This window comes from Setaria viridis, chromosome 6, assembly GCF_005286985.2.
Source record: "Setaria viridis chromosome 6, Setaria_viridis_v4.0, whole genome shotgun sequence".
NCBI lineage: Eukaryota > Viridiplantae > Streptophyta > Magnoliopsida > Poales > Poaceae > Setaria > Setaria viridis.
This window is the reverse complement of record NC_048268.2, coordinates 989,411-1,012,416: the sequence shown is the minus strand read 5'-3', so window position 1 is coordinate 1,012,416 and position 23,006 is coordinate 989,411. Positions and strand designations below refer to the sequence as shown.

Here is a 23,006-nt window from a genome sequence, read left to right as displayed (position 1 = left end):
ATTCTGTAATATAAATTGAGTAGTGCTCCACAAATCTTTAGAATAAATTGTTAATCATAAATTAAGAAGGCTAAATAATCTTGATATGTGTTTGTATCTGAAAGAACATTAGGTAGTAATTTGCAAAAAAAAATGTAATGGTTAATTGCACATGACTCAAAACATCACTTGCTTGTGACTAGCGTCAGTATTATTATTTTCTTTCCTGCTTAAGTAGATCAATGTTTTTTTTTGCTATTACCCATTGATTCAAGTAGTCACACCTCCAACTTCCATCTGTTTAGCAAACCTATCAACAATCATCACATTTCAATCCAACCATGAGAAGTGACAGATTACAGTTCCTGCAAAAAAAGGTGACAAATTGCAGGTTGTTAATATCTGAACACATAAATAATAAATATTCTAGTAGCAAAATTAGGCCTAACACATCCTCAAGGGATCGTATGGTTTTAAATATTCAAAAATTGATACCGGTTTTAAACTCTTCCATCGGACTCGACAAAGATACCGCAGCAGCATGTACGCGTTGGCACGTTCTGGAAAGGGCAGAAAAAGAGAGAGTTTTCACTAGTGGTTAAACAAGGACGTTTTGTAGACCAATCTTGCAGGTCTTAATTATTAGGATTTGAAAAGAAATTAAAATAAAATGAAATAACCTTTGAACAAACCCGTGAGAATCGGAACAACAATTGTAATACCGCAACGTTATGTTACAAATAAGTGATGTTTTGAGTGTCAGTATGGTTGCTGTATTTTACAATTTGATTGATGGCATTAGATCCCTGTAAAAATAACACAATAGTCCCTCAAATTGACCTGTGTTTTTAGTGAGGAGTTTCATTGTGCAAAGGTAAGCTACCATGAAACATGATTGCAGGATTTTTAACTCGCATGGCATTTAGAAGACGTTAGCAAGGCATGGACACATCATCTAGCATTATCATATAGTTCAACGGATGAGCCTGGTAAAGGTGTTTTTCCTGGCTATTTATAGTACACAAGTGCAGGGAACACACAAAAGCTGAGCACTAAACTCAGAATTGAAGTAGCCAATCAACAAAGTCGGCAGTAGAATCCAGCACAACGTCATCTAAGAACCGGAAAATCAAGAAGCAACACACATGACGACGGTGGCCAGCCGATATGGTGACAGGACTTATGGATGGTTCTCTCTATTCCTGCAATACAGTAGCAAGAACTTCATCAATACAAATAGGAAACAATAATTGTCAGCTACAACACATGCTGATGATTGCAACAATTTTTCAGCAGAGATAATCTGTACAGATTCAAATTTAGGCTTCCCATAGTCTTAGATTCACCCATTGCTGAAGTTATTTTGACAGTATCCATGGTTACCAAGAATTATAAAAGATTCTCACATGTCTCGGACATCATACAGAAAAAATAACTTAGCATATGGTCGATTTTGGAATCAACGTGACAAGCAACAGTTAGGCAACAGATTAAGCTGTGAAACATTTATATTAACCTCAGGCAGACTACCATTGCCTAATTTCCCAAGACCGTCAAGTTGCTGAGGTTGAGGTTACTACTGGCTGAATGAAACATGATATAATTAAGTTTAATTGATTTCCACAATTCCAGCCAGTTTGTTTAGAAGACCTAGGGGTTCTTCGATATGATGCTGATTCGCTGGGTGCCACCTACTTCTAAGGATCCATGTTGTTGGTAACTGAACAAAACCTTTCAATAATTTGACATGTAGAATCAAAATAGTGAAGGAAACAAAGCACAACGCTGGCACGCTATTATGCACTTTCAGATTGAAGAACCCACAAAGAAAAATTATGTGTTGGGCTCAAACCAAGAGATCAGTTCGTCACCTTTGTGTTATACTCTATCATTCTCTACTATAGGCAAGGGTGGATCGACTGGTCTTAGAGCTAATCGCCATTTAATCGTTGCCTAGTCACGATTAGCCATCTAGTTGGTACCCCAGCGACTAGACTCAACATAAATATTTGAAAACATTGATCCATATTACTCCCAGCAACCAGCACATTCTGTTGATTCCTCAAAGGTTTCAAAAATAACATGCATGGAAGAAACCTTAACTGCTGAAAAAAAGAGAGCAAAAGGCTGCATGAAAAAAAATTGTGCTCAAGTAAAAGTGGGAGGCAACGCTGAAGTTACCTGAGATCCAGGAACTTGGGGAATTCGGATGGAATAAAGTGTCCACATAATCCTTTCTTTTCCTTGACGATGTCAGCATCAGCAGTATCATCCTTCCCTTTGAGGTATGTAATGACTGGGCCCATCACTTGCATGTTACTCAAGTCGATGGAAACTAATGAGAATCCACCATCCCAGTCAAGCAATGAAAGGTGCGCAACATTGGCCTTATCCATACTCAGCAATGGGAGCATCACAATGTCATGAGGGAGACTCTCCATGGTGTTTGCATGCCATAGTTCATCTGAAGTGACAACAGCATCCTCATTCCACTCCCACAGCGTGGTGCAATTCCCTGACATCTTCAATGTCCGGTAGGTGAGGGTGAAACCAGTGTTGGGCATGCTCCGGCCATACCATTTTCCATCATGACGGGCAACATCAACAAATACCAACCGATGGCCACCTTCAGTGACACACAAGCCATGGTACATCCCCTTGCGTGCTTCGCCATCAGCCCCTCGGATATAAGTATCCAGAGGCAAGCGGATGTAGGAGACCTTGGGGCTGTCTTCAAAGACGCCGTCGCAGAAAAGGATGCCTCTACAGTAGTTAACAAAGCACAAGGCATTCTTGAAGGGAACTACACCATCCACTGCCCAGTACAGAAAATCATAGGATAAATCATCGTATTGGTACTGTATCGGAAGGATCTTGGTCTCCCATTTGGCATCATCAATGCAGGACAATGACGAGCGTAGCACGCATAGCTCAGCTTGGATACCTGATTTTTTTTTGCGAGACCCTGATTTTTTTTTGCGAGACCTGATGTCCAGATGCGCCACGGCAAACTCGTCTTCGCCATGGCACAACAGACCAACAGCCAGCGCCGGCAAAACGCGAGTAACTTGCCTCTCAAAATAATTGTTGTACTTGGTGCAGGGGGGCAGCCGTCTGAGCAGGGGTGTCCGCTGTGAGGAGGGATCAGCTATGTAGATGAAGTAATCATGCACTACCTCCCCGAAAGGCTCGGATTCGTCGACGAGGGAGACGAGCCTGAGGAGGACGAGGTTGCGGTTGGCCGCCATGACCAGGCCCCGGCTCCCCTGCTTGGGCCCTTCCGGCCACGAGAGGTAGAGGCGCGAGGGGGTGGGAGGCTCGGCGAGGATGAAGGAGACGTCGAATTGAGTGCCGGCGGAGGTGGTGCCGGAAGCGAAGGTCCTCCTGTCCTCGCGGAAGGAGGCGGGGTCGTCCCTCCGGAAGACCAAGCGCTCCAGCATCACCCAGTTGGGTACAGCGGAGTCGCCGGCAGCGGCGGCGGCCATGAATCTAACGGATCGGTAGACGCGGCGGCCGGATTGGGGATGGCTAGGGTTTGGGGTATGCCTCGATTTGGAGGGGAGGACGACGAGAGGAGTTGGCTATTGATTCGATCTATCCTCTTTAATCTCTTGTCTCCTGCGTCTGGGCCTGGCCGGGTGGGAAGGAGGGTGTGTGCAGGTGGGTCTTCTTCTCCTGACGCGTGCAGACTGGCCGGCGCATGCAGATCGCGCGGGCGCATGCAGCTGCTATTTTTTTGCATGCAGCGCATGCAGCTGCCATTTTTTTGTTTTTTTTCTGCCTCATTTTCCTTGCTGGGAGCATGCACGCGACTGCCTGCCTTTTTTTTTCTGATTTTTTTCTGCAAAGCAAGCACCCTGTGGCAGGTCTCCGACTTTTTTATTTTTTAGCCCTTTTTTGAAAGATTCTCACAAATAGACCCCTGACGGAACCAATTCCAAAAATGGATCCTTAGCTTGGCGCCATCCACGCTGGCGCCAAGCTACAACGTCTCGGCGCCAGCCATCCTGGCGCCAAGGTCTTTGCGCAGCTGCTGACGCGGATGCCGACATGGAGGGGGCTTGGCGCCAAGCCTTGGCGCCATGGATCTTGGTGCCAAGCTTGGCGCCGTAGATCTTGGCGCCGAGCTATCTACGCCGTACCTCTTCGCGTTTCGAACTAAATAAGTATAATTATTCCGAGGAGTGTGTAACAAACTAAGCTGTGGTTCAACTGGTTAGGAGGTGGGTTCCTTATCCTGGAGACCCGAGTTCAAACCCTAGTGTTGTACAGGGTCTCCAGGATAAGGAACCCACCTCCTAACCAGTTGAACCATAGGTTAGTTTGTTGCATACTCCTCGGAATAATTATACTTCTTTAGTTCGAAACGAGAAGAGGTACGGCGTAGATAGCTCGGCGCCAAGATCTACGGCGCCAAGCTTGGCGCCAAGATCCATGGCGCCAAGGCTTGGCGCCATCATGGCTGGCGCCAAGCCCCCGCCACGTCGGCATCCGCGTAAGCAGCTGCGCAAAGACCTTGGCGCCAGGATGGCTGGCGCCGAGACGTTGTAGCTTAGCGCCAGCGTGGATGGCGCCAAGCTAAGGGTCCATTTTTGGAATTGGTTCCGCCAGGGGCCTATTTGTGAGAATCTTTCGCAAAAAGGGTTAAAAAACGAAAAAGTCGCTTGATGGCACCCCTCGACTTTTTTGTATTTTAGCCCTTTTCGCGAAAAAATCTCACAAATAGGCCCCTGGCGAAACCAATTCCGAAAATGGACCCTTAGCTTGGCGCCATGATGGCTGGCGCCAAGGTATAACGTCTTGGCGCCAGCCATCCTGGCGCCAAAGTCCCCCTACCGCGCCACCGACGTGGCGCCGGCCCGCTGACGTGGCGCTGAGGCTTGGCGCCAAGATCTGTGGCGCCAAGGCTCGGTGCCAAGATCTGTGGTGCCAAGGCTCGGCGCCACCGTCGCTGGCGCCAAGCCTTGGCGCCGTAGATCTTGGCGCCGAGGCTCGGCGCCAGCCTCCCTGGCGCCAAGCCTCTTAACACTATACCGGGATCCCTTTCCTTTTGCGCGTCTGTTTGCATTGTTTCGAATCGCGCCGCCGCCGCCCGAGGAAAACCGCCGCCGCCGCCTCAGAGTCCGCCGCCGCCGCCACTCGGAGTCCGCCGCCGCCGCTCGGAGGCCGGCCGCCCCCGCGCGGCGCCCGCCCGGTCGCCCGAAGGCGCGTGCCCCGTCTGCCGGCGCCCGTCCGCCCGAAGCTCCCCGCCGCCGCCGCTCGGAGTCCGCCGCCGCCGCCGCTCGGAGGCCGGCCGCCCCGGCCCGGCCACCCGAAGGCGCGTGCCCCGTCGGCCGGCGCCCGTCCGCCCGAAGCTCCCCGCCGCCGCCGCTTGGAGTCCGCCGCCGCCGCCACCCGGAGGCCGGCCGCCCCCGCCCGGCGCCCGCCGACCCGCCCTTGCCCAACGCCCGGCCGCCCGAAGGCGCGTGCCCCGTCGGCTGGCGCCCATCCGCCCGAAGCTCCCCGCGTCCGCGCCCGGCCGACCTGAAGCTCCCCGTTGCCGGCCGAAGGCCGCCCGACGGCCGGAGCCGCCCCGGCCGGCACCCCCGCGCGGACCCCCGCGGCCGTGCCCCCCCCGGTCCGGTGGGACCTTGCCCGCGGCCGCCGGCGCCCGGAGCCAGCCGGCCCGGCGCCCTCCGCCCGAGCTCTCAAGGTTGTGCCGCTCCCGTCATTGCCCGCGGCTGCCCCTGCCGGTTGCCCACGGCCCGTCGCCCGCGTCATCCACGACCGGAGGTCGTCTGACCCCCGCTCGGTGCCCGCCTCCACGCCTTGCCGCCAGTGTTCACCAGTGAGAGGTAAAACTCTAAGAAGAGTTATAGTTAACTAGATAAAATAGTTAGATAGATGAATTAGAATTATATTGTTAGGTAGAATTTAGATAGGTAGGTAGAATTGGTAGATGAAATAGTTAGATACGTAAATTAGAATAGGTAGATAGATTTGTTAGATATGAAAATTAATCTTTATGAATTGTAACGATATAACTAGATGCATGTCCAATTTTCTTTACGTAGTTAGATGTATAGTTAGTTACATAGTAAACTAGTTATTTAGTTAAGCAGTTGTATAGGTACGTACCTAACTAACTATTAGGTTGCATAGTAAGTTGCTTGTCTGACATAGTTAGTTAGATGAATTTGGTAGTTAGTAGGCAATTGATAATATCTCATTTCGTACTGGAGATGTTGTAGTTAGAATGTTTCATTTATTATGGACTAAATGAATTGTGCGTCGTTATATTGATATACTAGATGGAGAATGTAGTGAGCATATATTACGGAGGCACTGTGGAAAAGGATAAATATGGATGTGTTAAGTTTGTTGGCATGCAGTGCGAGGTTGTCATATTCGATGAGAAACCATCGTTTAGTGAGTTGGTTGCAAGGGCTCGGGAGGAGTTACATTGTCATGAAAATGATGAAATCACAGTCGAGGGCATACTTCACCTAGGTTCCCCTCTCAACATTCAAAGGAAGATGGTCCCAATTCGGTGTGCAGGTCAGTGGGAGAAATATGTGAGGACGGTAATGAATGGTCATTCCCCAAGTGTTGAAGTGGTTGTTCGTCCGGTGGGAGTTGATCGAAATCCTCGTCGGTTTTCCCGACCAATGGGTCAACGGGCACATTTCGATCCTCCCGTCCCAAAACCTGTTATGGACGTGGATGTTGCACCTACTATTCCCGATGCTGAATCTGCCCCTAATGAAGTAGTTGGACATGGTTGTCGGATTGTTGATGATGTGGCGGACTCTCCTAATGAGTTCCTTTTCACTCAGAATGATCCGAGTAAGTGTCTCACCGGTTTCTATTGATGAGAGATAATCCATTCGTTCCATCCACTTATTCTTTACTCATATTTGTACTTGATGGCGCAGGAGATGTTCCAGAAAATGTGGATGTGCCTCTAGTTGATGCGCAAGTGCAATGTGGAGATGGATTGCGTGACTCTAATAGTGTTGAAATTTTGAATGATGAAGATGCATACGAGATGGGAGTGGATCTTGATTCTGATGATGATCGTCCTGTTGGAGAGATGACAGAGAGTGATATTGAGATGTTCAGGTGTATATTCCCTGGACGTCGTGATCCGATAGTTCACGAGTTTAGCGATCTGACTCTTTCCGATCAGGCGTTTGCAGAAGGACGTGATGATGAGCTCCTAGAAGCTCCTGAAGCTGGTCCTAGTATGGTTATTGAGGAGGGTAGGGTATTTAAGGACCTTCCCGCATTGAAGAGATGGTTGCAAGCTTTTGCGGTGATACGGAAGAGACCGTACAAAGTGTTGCATTCATATGCGGAGCGCCGTTACACAGTTGTGTGTGACAAGGAACGGTGTCCATGGAGGGTTTGTGCAAGAAAGCAAAATATCACCGGGAAGTGGAAGATCACAAAAGTTGTCGGTCCACACAATTGTGCTGACCATGAGCTTACAGTGAGACATCCGCAGCTAACATCTACCCTCATTGCGAAGCGGTTGATGGGAATATTGAAGGAACAACCCAACATGAAAGTGAGAACAATTATAAGAACTGTTGAGGAGATTTATGGAGGATATGTAATAACTTATGGTAAAGCTTGGAGGGCTAAGCAGCGAGCGTGGAGGATGATATATGGGGATTGGGAGTCTGGGTACGAGCAGCTGCCAGTGCTTTTTAATGCAATTAAAGCGGTGAATCCAGGCATGCATTATGAGTACATCCCAAAGCCAAATGCTTGGAAGGACGAGAGGTAGATATTTGGGCGTGCGTTCTGGTGCTTCCCTCAGTCTGTGGAAGCCTTTAGGCACTGTCATCCTGTTTTCTCTATTGATGGTACGTTTTTGATTGGTAAATATAGAGGCACACTTCTTATAGCCATATCTTGTGACGCGAACAATATGTTGGTTCCTTTGGCATTTGCATTGGTTGAGAGGGAGAACAATGACAGTTGGGGGTGGTTCTTAAGACTAGTCCGGATACATGTGGTTGGTCCTGGTAGGGAGGTTGGTGTCATATCCGATAGGCATCAGGGCATACTTCATGCTGTGCAAGAACAGATAGAGGGTTATGCACCTTTGCATCATCGTTGGTGCACTCGGCACCTTGCGGAGAACCTACTTCGGAAGGATGGTGTTAAGGATAATTTTGATCTGTTTCAAGTTGCAGCACGTCAGCTTGAGGACTATTACTTTCAGCGCAAATTGGAGCAGGTAAGGACCGCAACAAATGCAGAAGGTAGACAATGGCTCGCTGGTTTGATGAGAGATTTAGATAAGTGAACTAGATCTCACGACGCCGGTGGTTGGAGGTACGAGTTTCAGTGCAGTAACATGGCCGAGTCATTCAATAAGTTGTTATTGGGGATACGTGGTATGCCTGTGAACGCAATCATTGAATTCACCTTCTACAGGCTTGTTGCGTGGTTCAATGAAAGACACGCAAAAGCAGAAGCGTTGCAGATTGCTGGGGAGAGATGGGCTGAAAAACCAAAGAGACATCTCATCATTGCAAATGAAAGGGCTTCCACACATGAGGTGCAATGTTTTGATCTCGGCTCAGGGACTTATCAGGTCGAGCATAGGGGCGGTACAACGTCCGATGGTGAGATCCGAGAGTCGAGGATACATGTGGTAGTTCTCCGAGATTTCAAGTGCACTTGTGGTAGGCCAAGGCAGTACCACTTTGTATGTTCTCATTTGGTGGCAGCAGCTAGGCATCGCAATTTTGATATCGAGAGCATGATACCACATGAGTTCAGCGTAGGCACCCTTGTGCGGACATGGAGCCCCCGCTTCATGCCTTTCCGGGATCCTAGAGAGTGGCCTCCGTATGATGGGCCAAAATATGTTGCGGATCCTGCATACCGTTGGAACAAACATGGAACAAGGAAGCGGACGAGGCATAACATGACTATGGATCAGGTATCCGGAAGAACAAGGCGTGGTAGAGCAACACCATTTCTTGCTGATCCAGAACAGAACGAGTGCGGCAAGTGCGGCAGATTGGGTCATAATTCACGCACTTGCCGTTGGCAGATTAGTGAGGTGCGACTAGTAGCTCTTTTCGTTACTTGATATGTGTTTTATTCATAAAGGTTGTGTTTCTACATCTCTAACTTCATGATTTATTGTTTACTAATCTTATTTCTTTTTGCCTTTTTTGTAGGATGGCGCACTTCCACCTTCTAGACCAGGCGTACGACCAGACCCACCGAGGTCGTCTCATAGCGGCAGGGCAGGTAATAATCTACAATTCATGATTAAAGCTTTGCAAGCGTCCACGTCTTGTGTCCTAAGAAATCTCTAACTCGGTTTATTTGCATGCAGGTCCTTCCGCTCCTTCGTTCTAGAGCCCATGATGGGTTTTTGGCGCTGCAGTACGACGACCGCTACACTCCTTTGCTACAGATGGCTGGCCTAGATGTCATCTCGTATCAGGTTCGTCGTGGGATGCCCAAGTTCAATTCAGCGGCTATAACGGCGTTGGTTGACAGGTACTATTACCACTAATCATATTCATTTTGTTATGTCTTTACATGTTATCAAATAATAATCCGATGAAATGTAGGTGGCGGCCCGAGACTCACAGCTTTCACCTCTCGTTCGGAGAGATGACAGTGACCCTACAGGACTGTCAGAAGATGCTGGGTCTGTCGATTCGGGGCCAGCCAGTCACTGGGTCGTGCGTCTCAGAGGGTTGGAGAGCACGAGTCGCAGCCTTCCTGGGGCGAGAGGTTGAGGAGCAGGGGACTCGCACATCTGGAGTGCTAATCTCATGGCTGCGGGAACACTTCGGCCAGTGCCCCCAGGACGCGGATGCTGAGACAGTTGGACACTACTGCAGGGCGTGGATACTACACCTCTTTGCCTACGTTCTTTTCCCAGATGCTACAGGTGACACTGCGTCTTGGATGTGGATCCACTGCCTCACTAACTGGCACCAGGCTGGTTTTTACAGCTGGGGATCAGCTGTGTTGTGCTTTCTATACCGGCAGCTGTGCGAGGCGTGCCGTCGGACTTCGGGCTCCCCGTCAGTTGGTGGGTGTGTCTACCTATTGCAATTATGGATGTGGTCCCGTCTTCCTGTTGGTCGGCCCGAGATTATGCCGCGTCGACCGTGGTTCCCAGGTGAGCCGCCGAGACGACAGCCGACATGGGCATATATTTGGGATCAGGTTAAGGTTAGCCATACGAGGTTGGACCGCGCGTACCTGGATTACATCAACGAGATAGACGCGCTCACTGCTCATAGTGTAAGTGAATTTTTTTTAAACATGCTTTGTAATCTTTTAGTATAACAACTAACGTTTTTGATTCAAATTTTGCAGGTAAATTGGCAGCCTTACGACGGAGACGATCCACTTCCTTTTCCCCTTAGCTTCATGTGTGCGACGGACGATGATATTTATAGGATGGTGTGCCCTCTTATTTGCTTCTATGCTGTCGAGTACCACCTGCCACATCGAGTAGCACGTCAATTTGGGATGAGGCAGATTTGGCCACCACAGGCGACCTCGACTAGTATAGAGTTACACAAGTAAGTGTTTTCCTATTTCATATATTTCAATACTATTAACTAAATTTTGGCTAACTGTAACGTGACGTGCAGCGTGGATCGAAAGAAGAAACGGAAGGTCTTCGAGTGGCCCGCGTTCCACCACGCGTACATTCAGGAATAGGAGCAGTTCGAGCAGAACTTGGACGAGAACAACGAGCCGCACACAAACAGTGCGTACAGGCAATACCAGAGCTGGTACCAAGGTGCGACGCGGCACAGGCTGAGGGAAGCGTGGACGGAAGATGACTACGCCGATATCCACTCATCCAACGATGAAGACACGGTGTACGATCAGAGTACTCGTGCTGGAAGGCAGGTGGAGGCAGGACCAATCCTGGATAGGATGGTAAGACAATTGCTTCACTTTTCTATGTTCTATGTTAAGTTACTTAGAGATTTAGATAGTTAGAGAAGGACTTAGTGATCATCTGACTTAATCATTTAGTCGTTTAGTGACTTAGACATTTGTTGCTTTAGTGACTTAGTCATTTGTTGCAGGGGCGTACCCTACAAAGCTCGGTTAGAGATATAGAGCATATCCGTCCACGAGTTAGGGACCCCGAGATACAGAGCGTCCTAGAGGTAAGTCTCAGATTATTCTTTCTAATATTTTATTAATACGTTACATTCTTCATTTGTGTAACTTGTTTTTACTACTGCAGCGATTGTCAAATCGGCTTCACCGTGCCGCTGCTCGTTGTGGTTGCAGGACTGGCACGACGCGAGACGTGCACGTTCCATCCCTACGCGAAGGAGGCATCGGTACGTCCAGCCAAGGCCCCTCAGGTTCGAAATCAATTGCATCCGAGGAAGTCGACGACGACGACGATGACGACGACGATGAGCAGAGGGCCGAGGAGATTGGCCCGTCTCAGCTCCAGGAGGCTCCCTTGACTCAGCCTACACAGGTTGTAGGGGGCACTAGACTACGTCGTCCACGTTCTCCTTACACTCCAGGCACCGATGCCCTTGGTCACAAGGGTAAGGGTAAGACTAGGAGGCAGTGACGATTCTGATTGCGAACTTTGTATCATATGGACTATTTGTATATATAAGGACTTTCATTCTGAACTATTGTGGATTCTATTCTGAATGTGTCATATGCTTGTGTCATATGCTTCTATGCTTCTATGCTTGTATTTATATTCACTATTCATCTCGTAATTTTGTATGGATTGCATCAACAAGTAGGGGAAATTCTGCCGAAATTTCGCTAACAAGTACCATTTTTATTTTCTACGGATATTTCAGTAGACTACGACTTCGAAATGCATTACATCGCAAAATGAACATATGTCGTCTACAAATTGCGTGTCCTTACTTAAAGTGCATTATTACATGACAACATAATAAAAGTCTCATAGTAGAAAATATTGTTCATAAATAAACCATAGAACTAGAACCTAAATATGGCTACTGAGTGCAACGAGGCCACTTTCCCTTCCTTAAGGCATCAGGATTCTCCTCAACCGCTGCTTTCGCTCGGCATGCCCGCTCAAGCTTCTTCTCTCTCTCCTCCCTATTCGCAGCAACCCGCCTCCTTTCCTCCTCTTCCTTGTGCTCCTTTTCCGCAGCCTCCTCTATGAGCCTCTTCTCGTACACCTCCTTCCTCTCTGCATCCCAATGCATCATATACTCCAAAAACTCCTTGTCTTCAGGATTGATCTCAGTGTCGATCCACTGCTCAAAATCACATAGCGGTGGAGGGGTCTACAACAAATGCAATTGTTATAAAACAAAAAAATTATGGACAATAATTATAAGACAACAACATTTCCTTACCAACATGTTAATGCGGCGCTGATGAAGTGTAGGTTCAAACGCAAAGTTGGAACACATCCAATACCTCTGCCTATACGTGGCATGTTCTTCGGACTTGGCTACCTTGCAAGGATCGCCGCAAAAGCACATCGGCACTGGAACACCACTAGGCAGAGGCAATGGATCGAACGCATTTCCGGTCTTCTTTGCGCCATAACTAAATTTTGTTTATTTGGTTCTATGAATCAAACGCACTTAAGAATAAACCTACAATTAAGGTTTTTTCATTTGATCCACAACAATGAGTATATAACATAACTACGGGCGTTGAGATTACCTTAGTTTCTTAGCTTTTCCACGCCTCGGCATCCTACATTTGCATGAAACCCTAAGTTCAAAAATGCAAGAAATATATAGCGAATCGATGTGAAAAAAAGGTACGACGGAGAGAGGATACCTTGCTCTTCAGGATCCACGGATCAACTGAAAGTTTCCTAAGCTACAATGTCGATTCGTAGTCTAGGGTAAAGTAGGGAGAGTAAAAACCCGAGAGAGTGGAGAATAATGAGGAGGAACTCTCGGGCAGGAAGAAGGGGCGATATATATGGTAGAGGGCTTGGCGTCAGGGAGGCTGGCGCCGAGCCTCGGCGCCAAGATCTGTGGCGCCAAGGCTTGGCGCCAGCGACGGTGGCGCCGAGCCTTGGCGCCACAGATCTTGGCGCCGAGGCTTGGCGCCATGGATCTTGGCGCCAAGCCTCGGGGCCACGTCAGCGGGCCGGCGCCACGTCGGAGGCACGGCGTAGGCTGGCGCCAAGACGTTGTCCATTTTCGGAATTGGTTTCGCCAGGGGCCTATTTGTGAGATTTTTTCGCGAAAAGGGCCAAAATACAAAAAAGTCGGTCACGCCCTGCCATGACCATGGTGAGGAATGAAATAGAGCAACCATCTAGACTTCCGGAGGTAGAGAACTCATGCAGATTGCTTTGGTGGCATCATATTGTTCTGTCAAACACTCAGTTTACTGAAAATCTTTCACCAATTGGTGGCACTGCTTCTGCTACCGTGTGGCATCAGCAGAGAAAATGAATAAAAGCCTTGTTTGCAATGTTGTATTTCGTGCAACTATTCACTTCTGCCAGGTCATGAGCTACATGATAATACAGCTCTCGCATCCTTTTGAGCTTATATCCCATCTCGTAGACCAATTTTGCATGTAGGGGCGTGACAACCTGGTAATCATTAGGTATGAAATATCACAAAAATCTGAATGAACACAAGTGTCCATTCCACGCGTACCTGTCTGTATTTTACAATTTGATTGATGGCATTAGATCCCTGTAAAAACAACGCAGTAGTCCCTCAAATTGAACTGTGGTTTAGTGAGGAGTTTCATTGTGCAAAGGTAAACTGCTACCACGAAACATGATTGCAGGATTTTTAACTCGCATGGCATGTAGAAGACGTTAGCAAGGCATGGACACATCATCTAGCATTATCATATAGTTCAACGGATGAGCCTGGTAAAGGTGTTTTTCCTGGCTATTTATAGTACACAAGTGCAGGGAACACACAAAAGCTGAGGACTAAACTCAGAATTGTAGTAGCCAATCAACAAAGTCGGCAGTAGAATCCAGCACAACAGAACTGGAAAATGAAGAAGCAACACACATGACGACGGTGGCCAGCCGATATGGTGACAGGACTTATGGATGATTCTCTCTCTTCCTGCAATACAGTAGCAAGAACTTCATCAATACAAATAGGAAACAATAATTGTCAGCTACAACACATGCTGATGATTTCAATAATTTTTTTCAGCAGAGATAATCTGTACAAATCGAAATTTAGGCTTCCCATAGTCTTAGATTCACCCATTGCTGAAGTTATTTTGATAGTATCCATGGTTACCAAGAATTATAAAAGATTCTCAGGTGCCTCGGACGTCATTAAGAAAAAATAACTTAGCTTATGGTCGATTTTGATCAACGTGACAAGCAACAGTTAGCAACAGAATAAGCCGTGAAACATTTATGGCCCTGTTTATATACGCTTTTCTGGAACTCGCTTATCTGGCAAGCAGGCTTATCTTAAAAGCTTGCCTGCTGTCTGGAGAATCCGCTGTCTGAATAAGCTGGGTGTTTGGCAATCCTGATTATTTTGTGTCGATTGTCTGTCCTGGCTGGTAAATTGACCTAAATGCCCCTGAGGCTCATAATAGCTCATTTTTGTTGTGAATTTGAGGAGAAGATAATAATTCCAATATTTTTGGATTTTGTGAAATAGAAATTTCATTACAATAATATGAAATTCATATGATAGATCGGTCTAGTATGGAAACATCCATCATGAGTACAACAACGAATCACGAACCATAGCGACAGCAATAACATGACGCAATGCACCCATATCTAGCTCCTTCTCAACAACAACGGCAGCACTAGCTCCTTCTCAACAACAACGGCAGCACGCAGGGGGAGCTCAAATGCTGCTCACGGCCAGCACTCAGCAATAGACGGCCAGCACTCACGGCAAGGACTCCGCCACCTCCTTCACAAAAAAGAACAGCAGGGCCGACCGGAGGCCAAGCGCAGGGGGCCAAGCGTAGGGTCGACCGGTGGCGGCAGTGAACGGAACCGGCGGCGACGGGATCTGGGCAGGAGTGCTAGTGACCGATGGCAACGGGATCTGGATAGGATTTGTGCAGGGAAGCGGTGGAGGCAGGCGGGCGGCGGATGGAGCCGGCGCCGGCGCCGGTCGGAGGGCGGCAGGCAGCGGACGGGTGAGGGTATCGGGAAAAAGCGCTTCGCTTGCCCGAGAAGCGGCCCCAAGACCGCGTAGAGAATAAGTGGGACGCTAGTTGTTTTCCAGATTGTGGGCTAAGCGGCTTGGGTGGAAAGCGGGAAAAAAGCTAGGCGTTTGGGTGGGCTTATCGCTTATTTCCATTGATAAGCAGGAAATAAGTGGATACAAAAAGGGCCTATATTAACCACAGGCAGACTACCATTGCCTAATTTCCCAAGACTGTCAAGTTGCTGAGGTTACTACTAGCTGAATGAAACATGATATACAAGGAAGGCACTATGGATATAATTAAGTTTAATTGATTTCCACAATTCCAGCCCGTTTGTTTAGAAGACCTAGGGGTTCTTCGATATGATGCTGATTCGCTGGGTGCCACTTACTTCTAAGGATCCATGTTGTTGGTAACTGAACAAAACCTTTCAATAATTTGACATGTAGAATCAAAATAGTGAAGGAAACAAAGCATAACGCTGGCACGCTATTATGCACTTTCAGATTGAAGAACCCACAAAGAACAATTATGTGTTGGGCTCAAACCAAGAGATCAGTTCGTCACCTTTGTGTTATACTCTATCATTCACTACTATAGGCAAGGGTGGATCGACTGGTCTCAGAGCTAATTGCAATTTAATCGTTGCCTAGTCACGATTAGCCATCTAGTTGGTACCCAGCGACTAGACTCAACATAAGGATTTGAAAACATTGATCCATATTAGTCCCAGCAACCAGCACATTCTGTTGATTCCTCAAAGGTTTCAAGAATAACATGGCAGAAACCTTAACTGCTGAAAAAAGGAGAGCAAAAGGCTGCATGAAAAAAAATTGTGCTCAAGTAAAAGTGGGAGGCAACGCTGAAGTTACCTGAGATCCAGGAACTTGGGGAATTCGGATGGAATAAAGTGTGCACATAATACTTGCTTTGTCTTGACGATGTCAGCATCAGCAGTATCATCCTCCCCTTCGAGGTATGTAATGACTGGGCCCATCACTTGCATGTTACTCAAGTCGATGGAAACTAATGAGAATCTGCCACCATCCCAGTCAAGCATTGAAAGGTGCGCAACATTGGCCTTATCTATACTCAGCAATGGGAGCATCACAATGTCACGAGGGAGACTCTCCATGGTGTTTGCATGCCATAGTTCATCTGAAGTGACAACAGCATCCTGATTCCACTCCCACGGCGTGGTGCAATTCCCTGTCATCTTCAATGTCCGGGAGGTGAGGGTGAAACCAGTGTTGGGCATCCTCGGGCCATAACATTTTCCATCATGACGGGCAACATCAACAAATACCAACCGATGGCCACCTTCAGTGACACACAAGCCACGGTACATCCCCTTGCGTGCATCGGCATCAGTCCCAGTCCCTCGGAAAGAAGTATCCAGAGGCAAGCGGATGTAGGAGACCTTGGGTCTGTCTTCAAAGACGCCGTCGAAGAAAAGGATGCCTCTACAGTAGTTAACCCAGCACAAGGCATTCTTGAAGGGAACTACACCATCCACTTCCCAGTTCAGAAAATCATAGTGTAAATCATCGTATTGGTACTGTAGCGGAAAGACCTTGGTCTCCCATTTGGCATCATCACTGCTGGACAATGACGAGCGTAGCACGCATAGCTCAGCTTGCATAGCTGATTTTTTTTTGCGAGACCCTGATTTTTTTTTGCGAGGCCTGATGGCCAGATGCGCCACGGCAAACTCGTCTTCGCCATGGCACAACAGACCAACAGCCAGCACCGGAAACAAGCGAGTAACTTGCATCTCAATATAAACGTTGTACTCGGTGCAGGGGGGCAGCCGTCTGAGCAGGGGTGTCTGCTGTGAGGAGGGATTAGCTATGTAGATGAAGTAATCATGCACTACCTGCCCGAAAGGCTCGGATTCGTCGACGAGGGAGTCGAGCCTGAAGAGGACGAGGTTGCGGTTGGCCGCCATGACCAGGCCCTGGCCCCCCTTCTTGGGCCCTTCCGGCCACGAGAGGTAGAGGCGCGAGGGGGTGGGAGGCTCGGCGAGGATGAAGGAGACGTCGAATTGAGTGCCGGCGGAGGTGGTGCCGGAAGCGAAGGTCCTCCTGTCCTCGCGGAAGGAGGCGGGGTCGTCCCTCCGGAAGGCCAAGCGCTCCAGCATCACCCAGTTGGGTACAGCGGAGTCGCCGGCAGCGGCGGCGGCGGCGGCGGCCATGGATCTAACGGATCGGTAGACGCGGCGGCCGGATTGGGGATGGCTAGGGTTTGGGGTATGCCTCGATTTGGAGACGAGGACGACGAGAGGAGTTGGCTATTGATTCGATCTATCCTCTTCAATCTCTTGTCTCCTGCGTCTGGGCCTGGCCGGGTGGGTCTTCTTGTCCTGACGTGTCTGTATCGGCCCACATGGGATCAGCCCAGCACGTAGAAAGATTAGCCCGTCGGTTTTGAACGACCCATATGTTTTCAAGATTTGCGTTCTTCTGTTTAACATTTCATTGTGGGCCGATATGATTCTTTTTTATCTTTTATCTGTTTCGGCCCACCTTTTAATCGATGTGTGGCGCTCTCTGTTTTGTTCACTCATGGCTACGAGATCCATATCTCCTTCACAACCCAACCCTATATTTATTTAGCTCAAAATCATATAATACTTTTAGCCCGTGCCTATTTACTATATATAGTTCTAGTTTGTCGATCCGAAAAATGCTGGAAAGGTATGCAAGCTTCAGAGATCCATTTATGGATTGAAGCAAGCATCTAGGAGTTGGAACATTCGTTTTGATGAAGTGGTCAAAGGGTTTGACTTCACCAAGAACGAAGAAGAGTCTTGTGTTTACAAGAAGGTTAGTGGGAGCTCTGTAGTATTTCTAATCTTATATGTGGATGACATATTACTGATTGGAAATAACATTCCTATGCTTGAGTCCGTAAAGACTTCACTGAAAAATAGTTTTTCGATGAAGGACTTAGGGGAAGCGGCATATATTCTGGGCATTAAGATCTATAGAGATAGATCGAGAAGGCTTATAGGTCTGAGCCAAGATACTTATATTGACAAAGTGTTGAAGCGGTTCAGCATGGAAGAGGCAAAGAAAGGGTTCTTGCCTATGTCACATGGCATACATCTCAGCAAGACTCAGTGTCCTTCGACTGCTGATGAGCGGGATCGCATGAGTAGAGTGCCATATGCCTCGGCTATTGGATCTATCATGTATGCAATGATAAGTACTCGCCTAGATGTTTCATATGCGCTAAGTATGACAAGCAGACACCAATCTGATCCAGGTGAGAGTCACTGGACAGCGGTGAAAAACATTCTTAAGTACTTGAGAAGGACTAAAGATATGTTCCTCGTCTATGGAGGTCAGGAAGAGCTCGTTGTAACAGGTTACACCGATGCTAGTTTCCAAACCGACAGAGATGATTCAAAGTCACAATCAGGATTTGTGTTCACGCTAAATGGTGGTGCTGTTAGTTGGAAGAGTTCCAAGCAGGAGACGGTGGCCGATTCTACGACAGAAGCCGAGTACATCGCAGCTTCGGAAGCCGCGAAGGAAGGTGTTTGGATAAGGAATTTCCTCATTGAGCTTGGTGTGTTCCCGAATGCGTCCAACCCATTGAATCTCTACTGTGATAACAATGGGGCTATTGTGCAAGCAAAGGAGCCAAGGAACCACCAGAAGAACAAACACGTAATGCGGCGATTTCATCTCATTCGAGACTTCGTTAACCGGGGTGAGATCAAGATATGCAAAATACACACGGATCTGAACATTTCTGATCCGTTGACAAAACCACTCCCGCAGGCTAAGCATGATGCGCATGTAAGAGCTATGGGTATTAGGTACCTTCTAGATTGACTCTAGTGCAAGTGGGAGACTGTTGGAGGTATGCCCTAGAGGCAATTATAGAGATGATGATATTCCATTTGTATCCATGATTTGTATATTGTGTTCATTGAATATCCATTAAAGGCTACTTGAATTGATTTGCAATTATGTGAATTGTATGTGAAACTCTTTACTTGTATGGTTATTCTAAAGTTGTCCCTAGTCGGAGTTCATGTGATGACACACATGAATATTAGACTAGCACATGTATTAGTTGATGACTATGTTTCACAAGTCATGGACATGGAGATGTTGAACTAATAATGTGGACACATGTGGAGACATGTGTTAGGACTGACCCAACACGAGAAGTAGTTCTCTCTTTAAACAACATATACGCTTTGTCCTTAGACCTGAGATTGTCGCATGTATTCTAGATGTGGATCGACCTACTTAGGGGCTATCAAACGCTACGCCGTAACAGGGTAGTTATAAAGGTAGCTTTCGGGTTTGTCAAGAAGCATGCTATGAGACATGGTCAAATCAAGAAGGGATTTGCCCCTCTCTGATTGAGAGTGATATCTCTGGGCCCCTCGAGTGACCGGATCCGAAAAATGCATGGCCATGCTACGTACGGTTAAGAGTTAACCTACAAAGGGATTCCGAATCACAGGATCGAGAAAGAGCGGTCGGCTTGAAGCTAGACCAAATATCGTGAGGCAAAGGGAATAGCATGTATATTATGTTGTGATGGTTCGTCTGATATGATCTTCGTATGCGTATAGGAGTTGTCACGTCTTGCTAGAGGCTGCTACCGACTATTGGGCCGAGTAGGAGTACTCGGGCCATGTCTATACGAATTCGAACCCATAGGGTCACACACTTAAGGGGCTGGAAGCCCAATTCGGATCTGATCCGAGTTGGATTAGGTTTAGGAGTACTAATGGGCCTCGGATCCAGAGGCCCATCAGGAACCTCTATAAATAGAGGGGTGGGGGTGCCCTAGGGTTTACACCTTTTGGCGAAACACACCTGCCGCGCCTCCCACGCCCTCGCCTGCTGCAACTCGCGGATCTAGCAATCCGGCTTGCGACGCTTCCTCCCTGCACGTGTGGATACCTTGGAGGTGTTGCGCCTGCAGCACTTGGACGAGCCGCCGACGAGCCACGACGAGCCGACGACGAGCCGCGGTACCGGAGGCGATCTTGCTGTGCACGTGGACGAGCTGCTGAGGAGCTGCTGGACGTGATCGACTACGTACGACTACGTTGATCGACTACGTACAACTACGTGATCGTCTTCACTGCATCGACGCATATCTACATCTTCCACACCAGTAGTGCGTCGAGTGGTAATCCCGTGATCCTTATACGGCAGTTCTTCCTGGTTATACGCGGTAGAAATTTTGATTTACGCTAGTGTAGCCTACCTCGTATCGCAACAGTAGTATCAGAGCCGTAGCTGCTTAGTTTTGGATTCGGGATGTGTGCATATGGAGATATGCGAGTTCTCTGTTTGATCTATGTCCTGATTTCGTGCCCTTGCTGCAATGGTAGTGTAACGACATACTCCTACCGGTCGGTTTCCGCCATCGGAGTTAAGTGATACACGTAAATCCAGTTGCAGTGAGCGAAGATCAATATGATTGGTCGAATCGAGATCCAGGGTCATACGCCAGGCGCATTAGATGTGCAATAGTAGATGTGATCTACTGTCGGGGTCGGGATTTTGCCGTATGCGTATGCTTCGGTAAATCAGCTGTAACTTTTCGGTACGATCTCGGATCGAGGCGATTTTTATACGAAAATTGATCTACAGAAAAAGTTACACATGAAATTCAACGGCTTTGCTGTTTTTGGCGAAATTAGATTTCCCAAATTCGGCTTGGAAGATGGAGTTTCGGGCCTCCCAAGTTTGGAACGTTAGGACGCCTAACTCTCTTTTGCAGGATGTATGTATTTATCTTGTGATCAGTATGGCCCCCTTGTGTATGTGATGCATGTGTGTAACTCATTCGTGACCTGCGTGTCGCGCATACGGCAACACGGCAGGAGCCATATGTGTTGTCACTTTATTGTATTTAATGATCTGCGTACCAATCTGTGATGATCCAAGCAACTATGTAATCTTCATTACTAGATTTTTTACTAGCTATCAGGCGTAATAGCATGCTCTAGTTCTTGGAGGACTCATCACCAGGAGGATGGCGCACATGGAACATGGAGATGGAGATCACCATGGTGAACAGGTTCTATGGAGATGGAGATCACCATAAGAAAACGGGTCATACTGTGTCACAACTGTGTGAATGCTATTCTGTTTATGTTTTACTTTCTGCATGCTGTGATGTTAAAAGTAGAACGATCCCTCACAAAGTTTAAGTTAGTATGCCCTCTGTTGACGCCGGATTTCGTCATCAGTAGAATCGGCGCCAAGGAGAAAAGAAGTCGAAGAAGTACGGTTGGGAATCGGTCAAATGGTGCTATAATGCGGAATCGGCCGGTAGCTTTTGCTTCGCTTCAGGGTGAATGCGCCAGACTCCCAATCGGCAATCCTTTGCCGATAAGAAATCGGCCGATCAGGAAGATGGACTAGTTGGGCCTGTATGGGCTTGGAAAGATGGAAGGATAAGGTGGAGGTCAGCCCACGAAGCGTGGGGTAACTAGTTTAGCACGGGTTGTGCTTGTAGATATTTGTTTTCTGTTTGAATTAGAGATAGAGTTCTAGTCAGTTAAGAAGGTTATTTGTACAGGGCTATAAATAGCTACCTTTGTAAATCTGTAAACACAACAATCAATCAATACAACAAGTTACTTTCTTCTTCGTACTTACTTTCGAGCAGGCGACTTCGCCATTACTTTTTCTTCTCACGAGTTCGTGCGGGTTGGCAGGGCTGCATCATCTTGATCTCCGGCTGATTCTGTAAGTTCCGCTTATCGAGTAATATCTAAGCTTTAACTTCCGGTGCATCGCTGTTGTTTCGTTTAGATTTATTCATCAGTTATCGATATCAACTAGATTCATAGGTTTTTACCTGTTTTCCTAGTTTTTATCACCAGTTATCCCGCTAGGAATCGGTAGTATCGGCTTTCATCACCTTCTGTCGTTAGATCCATTCATTGCCGATTAGATCTTTTCCTAGTGCTGTTATCACAAGCTTTGTACCGATTACTTTAGTATTTTTCTGTCTACAAGGCTACAGGGATCGTGCTGTCTTATAGCCGATTTCATTATCACAGTAAATCGGCCGATTTGCCGATTAAGCTTCTCTCGATCGGAAACTTAGCCGATCGTAGTTTCTGAATTTGACACGTGTTCTTCCTTGCCAATCAACAGGTCAGATTGGCTGGCACGCCGCGCGAACCGCACCAGGGCATTTACCCGAACAGGAGCTAAGCAGATTCTCCCGGGTCGTGTGTCAGTCGCTGGGATTCGGTTGACCGATTTCTAGCGCCAACACACTTTTAGCACGCCCGGTGGGACCAATACAACCGCTGTCATGTCGAAAGCTGCTGAAGTCTCCGAAGATAACGTCATCGAAGTGACGGAAGCAGATCTAAAGGACGACCAAAAAGAAGATCTGAATAAGTATTTGGAGCAAGTCCGGAAAACTTGCTTGAAATCCTTCAGTCGTTCCAGGAGCGGGGAAACTGTTAAAAAGTCTCCTTTCCCTACTCCCCGTCAGATCACAATTTCTGAAGATTCGGATAAAATGTCCGATATGATTGAACAATCTCTTCATCACGCCTTCATCAACCAATCCCCGGTACTCTCAAACATGGTGCACAATGCTGTTGTCAACTCCTTCGCCGGAGGTATACCTCAAGGGTACAGGGGACCAACGTATTTTCAGCCGATTCCACCAAATCAGGCTTATCAGGCTTCACAGCCGCTACAATCCTCTGTCGGAGGATCCGGTGCTTCTGCGTCATCAACTCCTTTGGGATATGGCTCTATCCAACCGTCCTCTGCACCACTCCCTCCAGTCATCCCTTTACCCTGGGGGGCACCTTTAAACACGACCGGTTTGAATCAATCGGTCAGTCAAGGAAATCCTCCGTTCCAGACACCCTCCCAAACGGCCACTCG

At 47.7% G+C, this 23,006-nt stretch overlaps 2 protein-coding genes and 1 pseudogene across 2 annotated transcripts; 1 reads left to right on the top strand and 2 right to left on the bottom strand.

Annotated features, from left to right (window-relative positions):
* Positions 1 to 788: 788 nt before the first annotated feature.
* LOC117861133 (uncharacterized) lies at positions 789 to 3,759 on the bottom strand. Its single transcript, XM_034744633.2, has 2 exons — positions 2,161 to 3,759; positions 789 to 1,181 (listed from the first exon to the last, which is right to left on the bottom strand). Exons 1-2 carry the CDS (start codon positions 3,462 to 3,464, stop codon positions 1,160 to 1,162), a joined length of 1,326 nt encoding a protein of 441 aa, XP_034600524.1. The 5' UTR covers positions 3,465 to 3,759; the 3' UTR covers positions 789 to 1,159.
* Positions 3,760 to 6,986: 3,227 nt separating this feature from the next.
* LOC140223064 (uncharacterized) lies at positions 6,987 to 9,085 on the top strand (annotated as a pseudogene).
* A 4,692-nt stretch (positions 9,086 to 13,777) lies between these two features.
* Positions 13,778 to 17,422, bottom strand: LOC117861132 (uncharacterized). The gene is made up of 2 exons (XM_034744632.2): positions 15,978 to 17,422; positions 13,778 to 14,039 (listed from the first exon to the last, which is right to left on the bottom strand). The coding sequence occupies exons 1-2, from the start codon at positions 17,297 to 17,299 to the stop codon at positions 14,018 to 14,020; spliced, it is 1,344 nt and encodes a 447-aa protein (XP_034600523.1). The 5' UTR covers positions 17,300 to 17,422; the 3' UTR covers positions 13,778 to 14,017.
* Between the last annotated feature and the right edge of the window lie 5,584 nt (positions 17,423 to 23,006).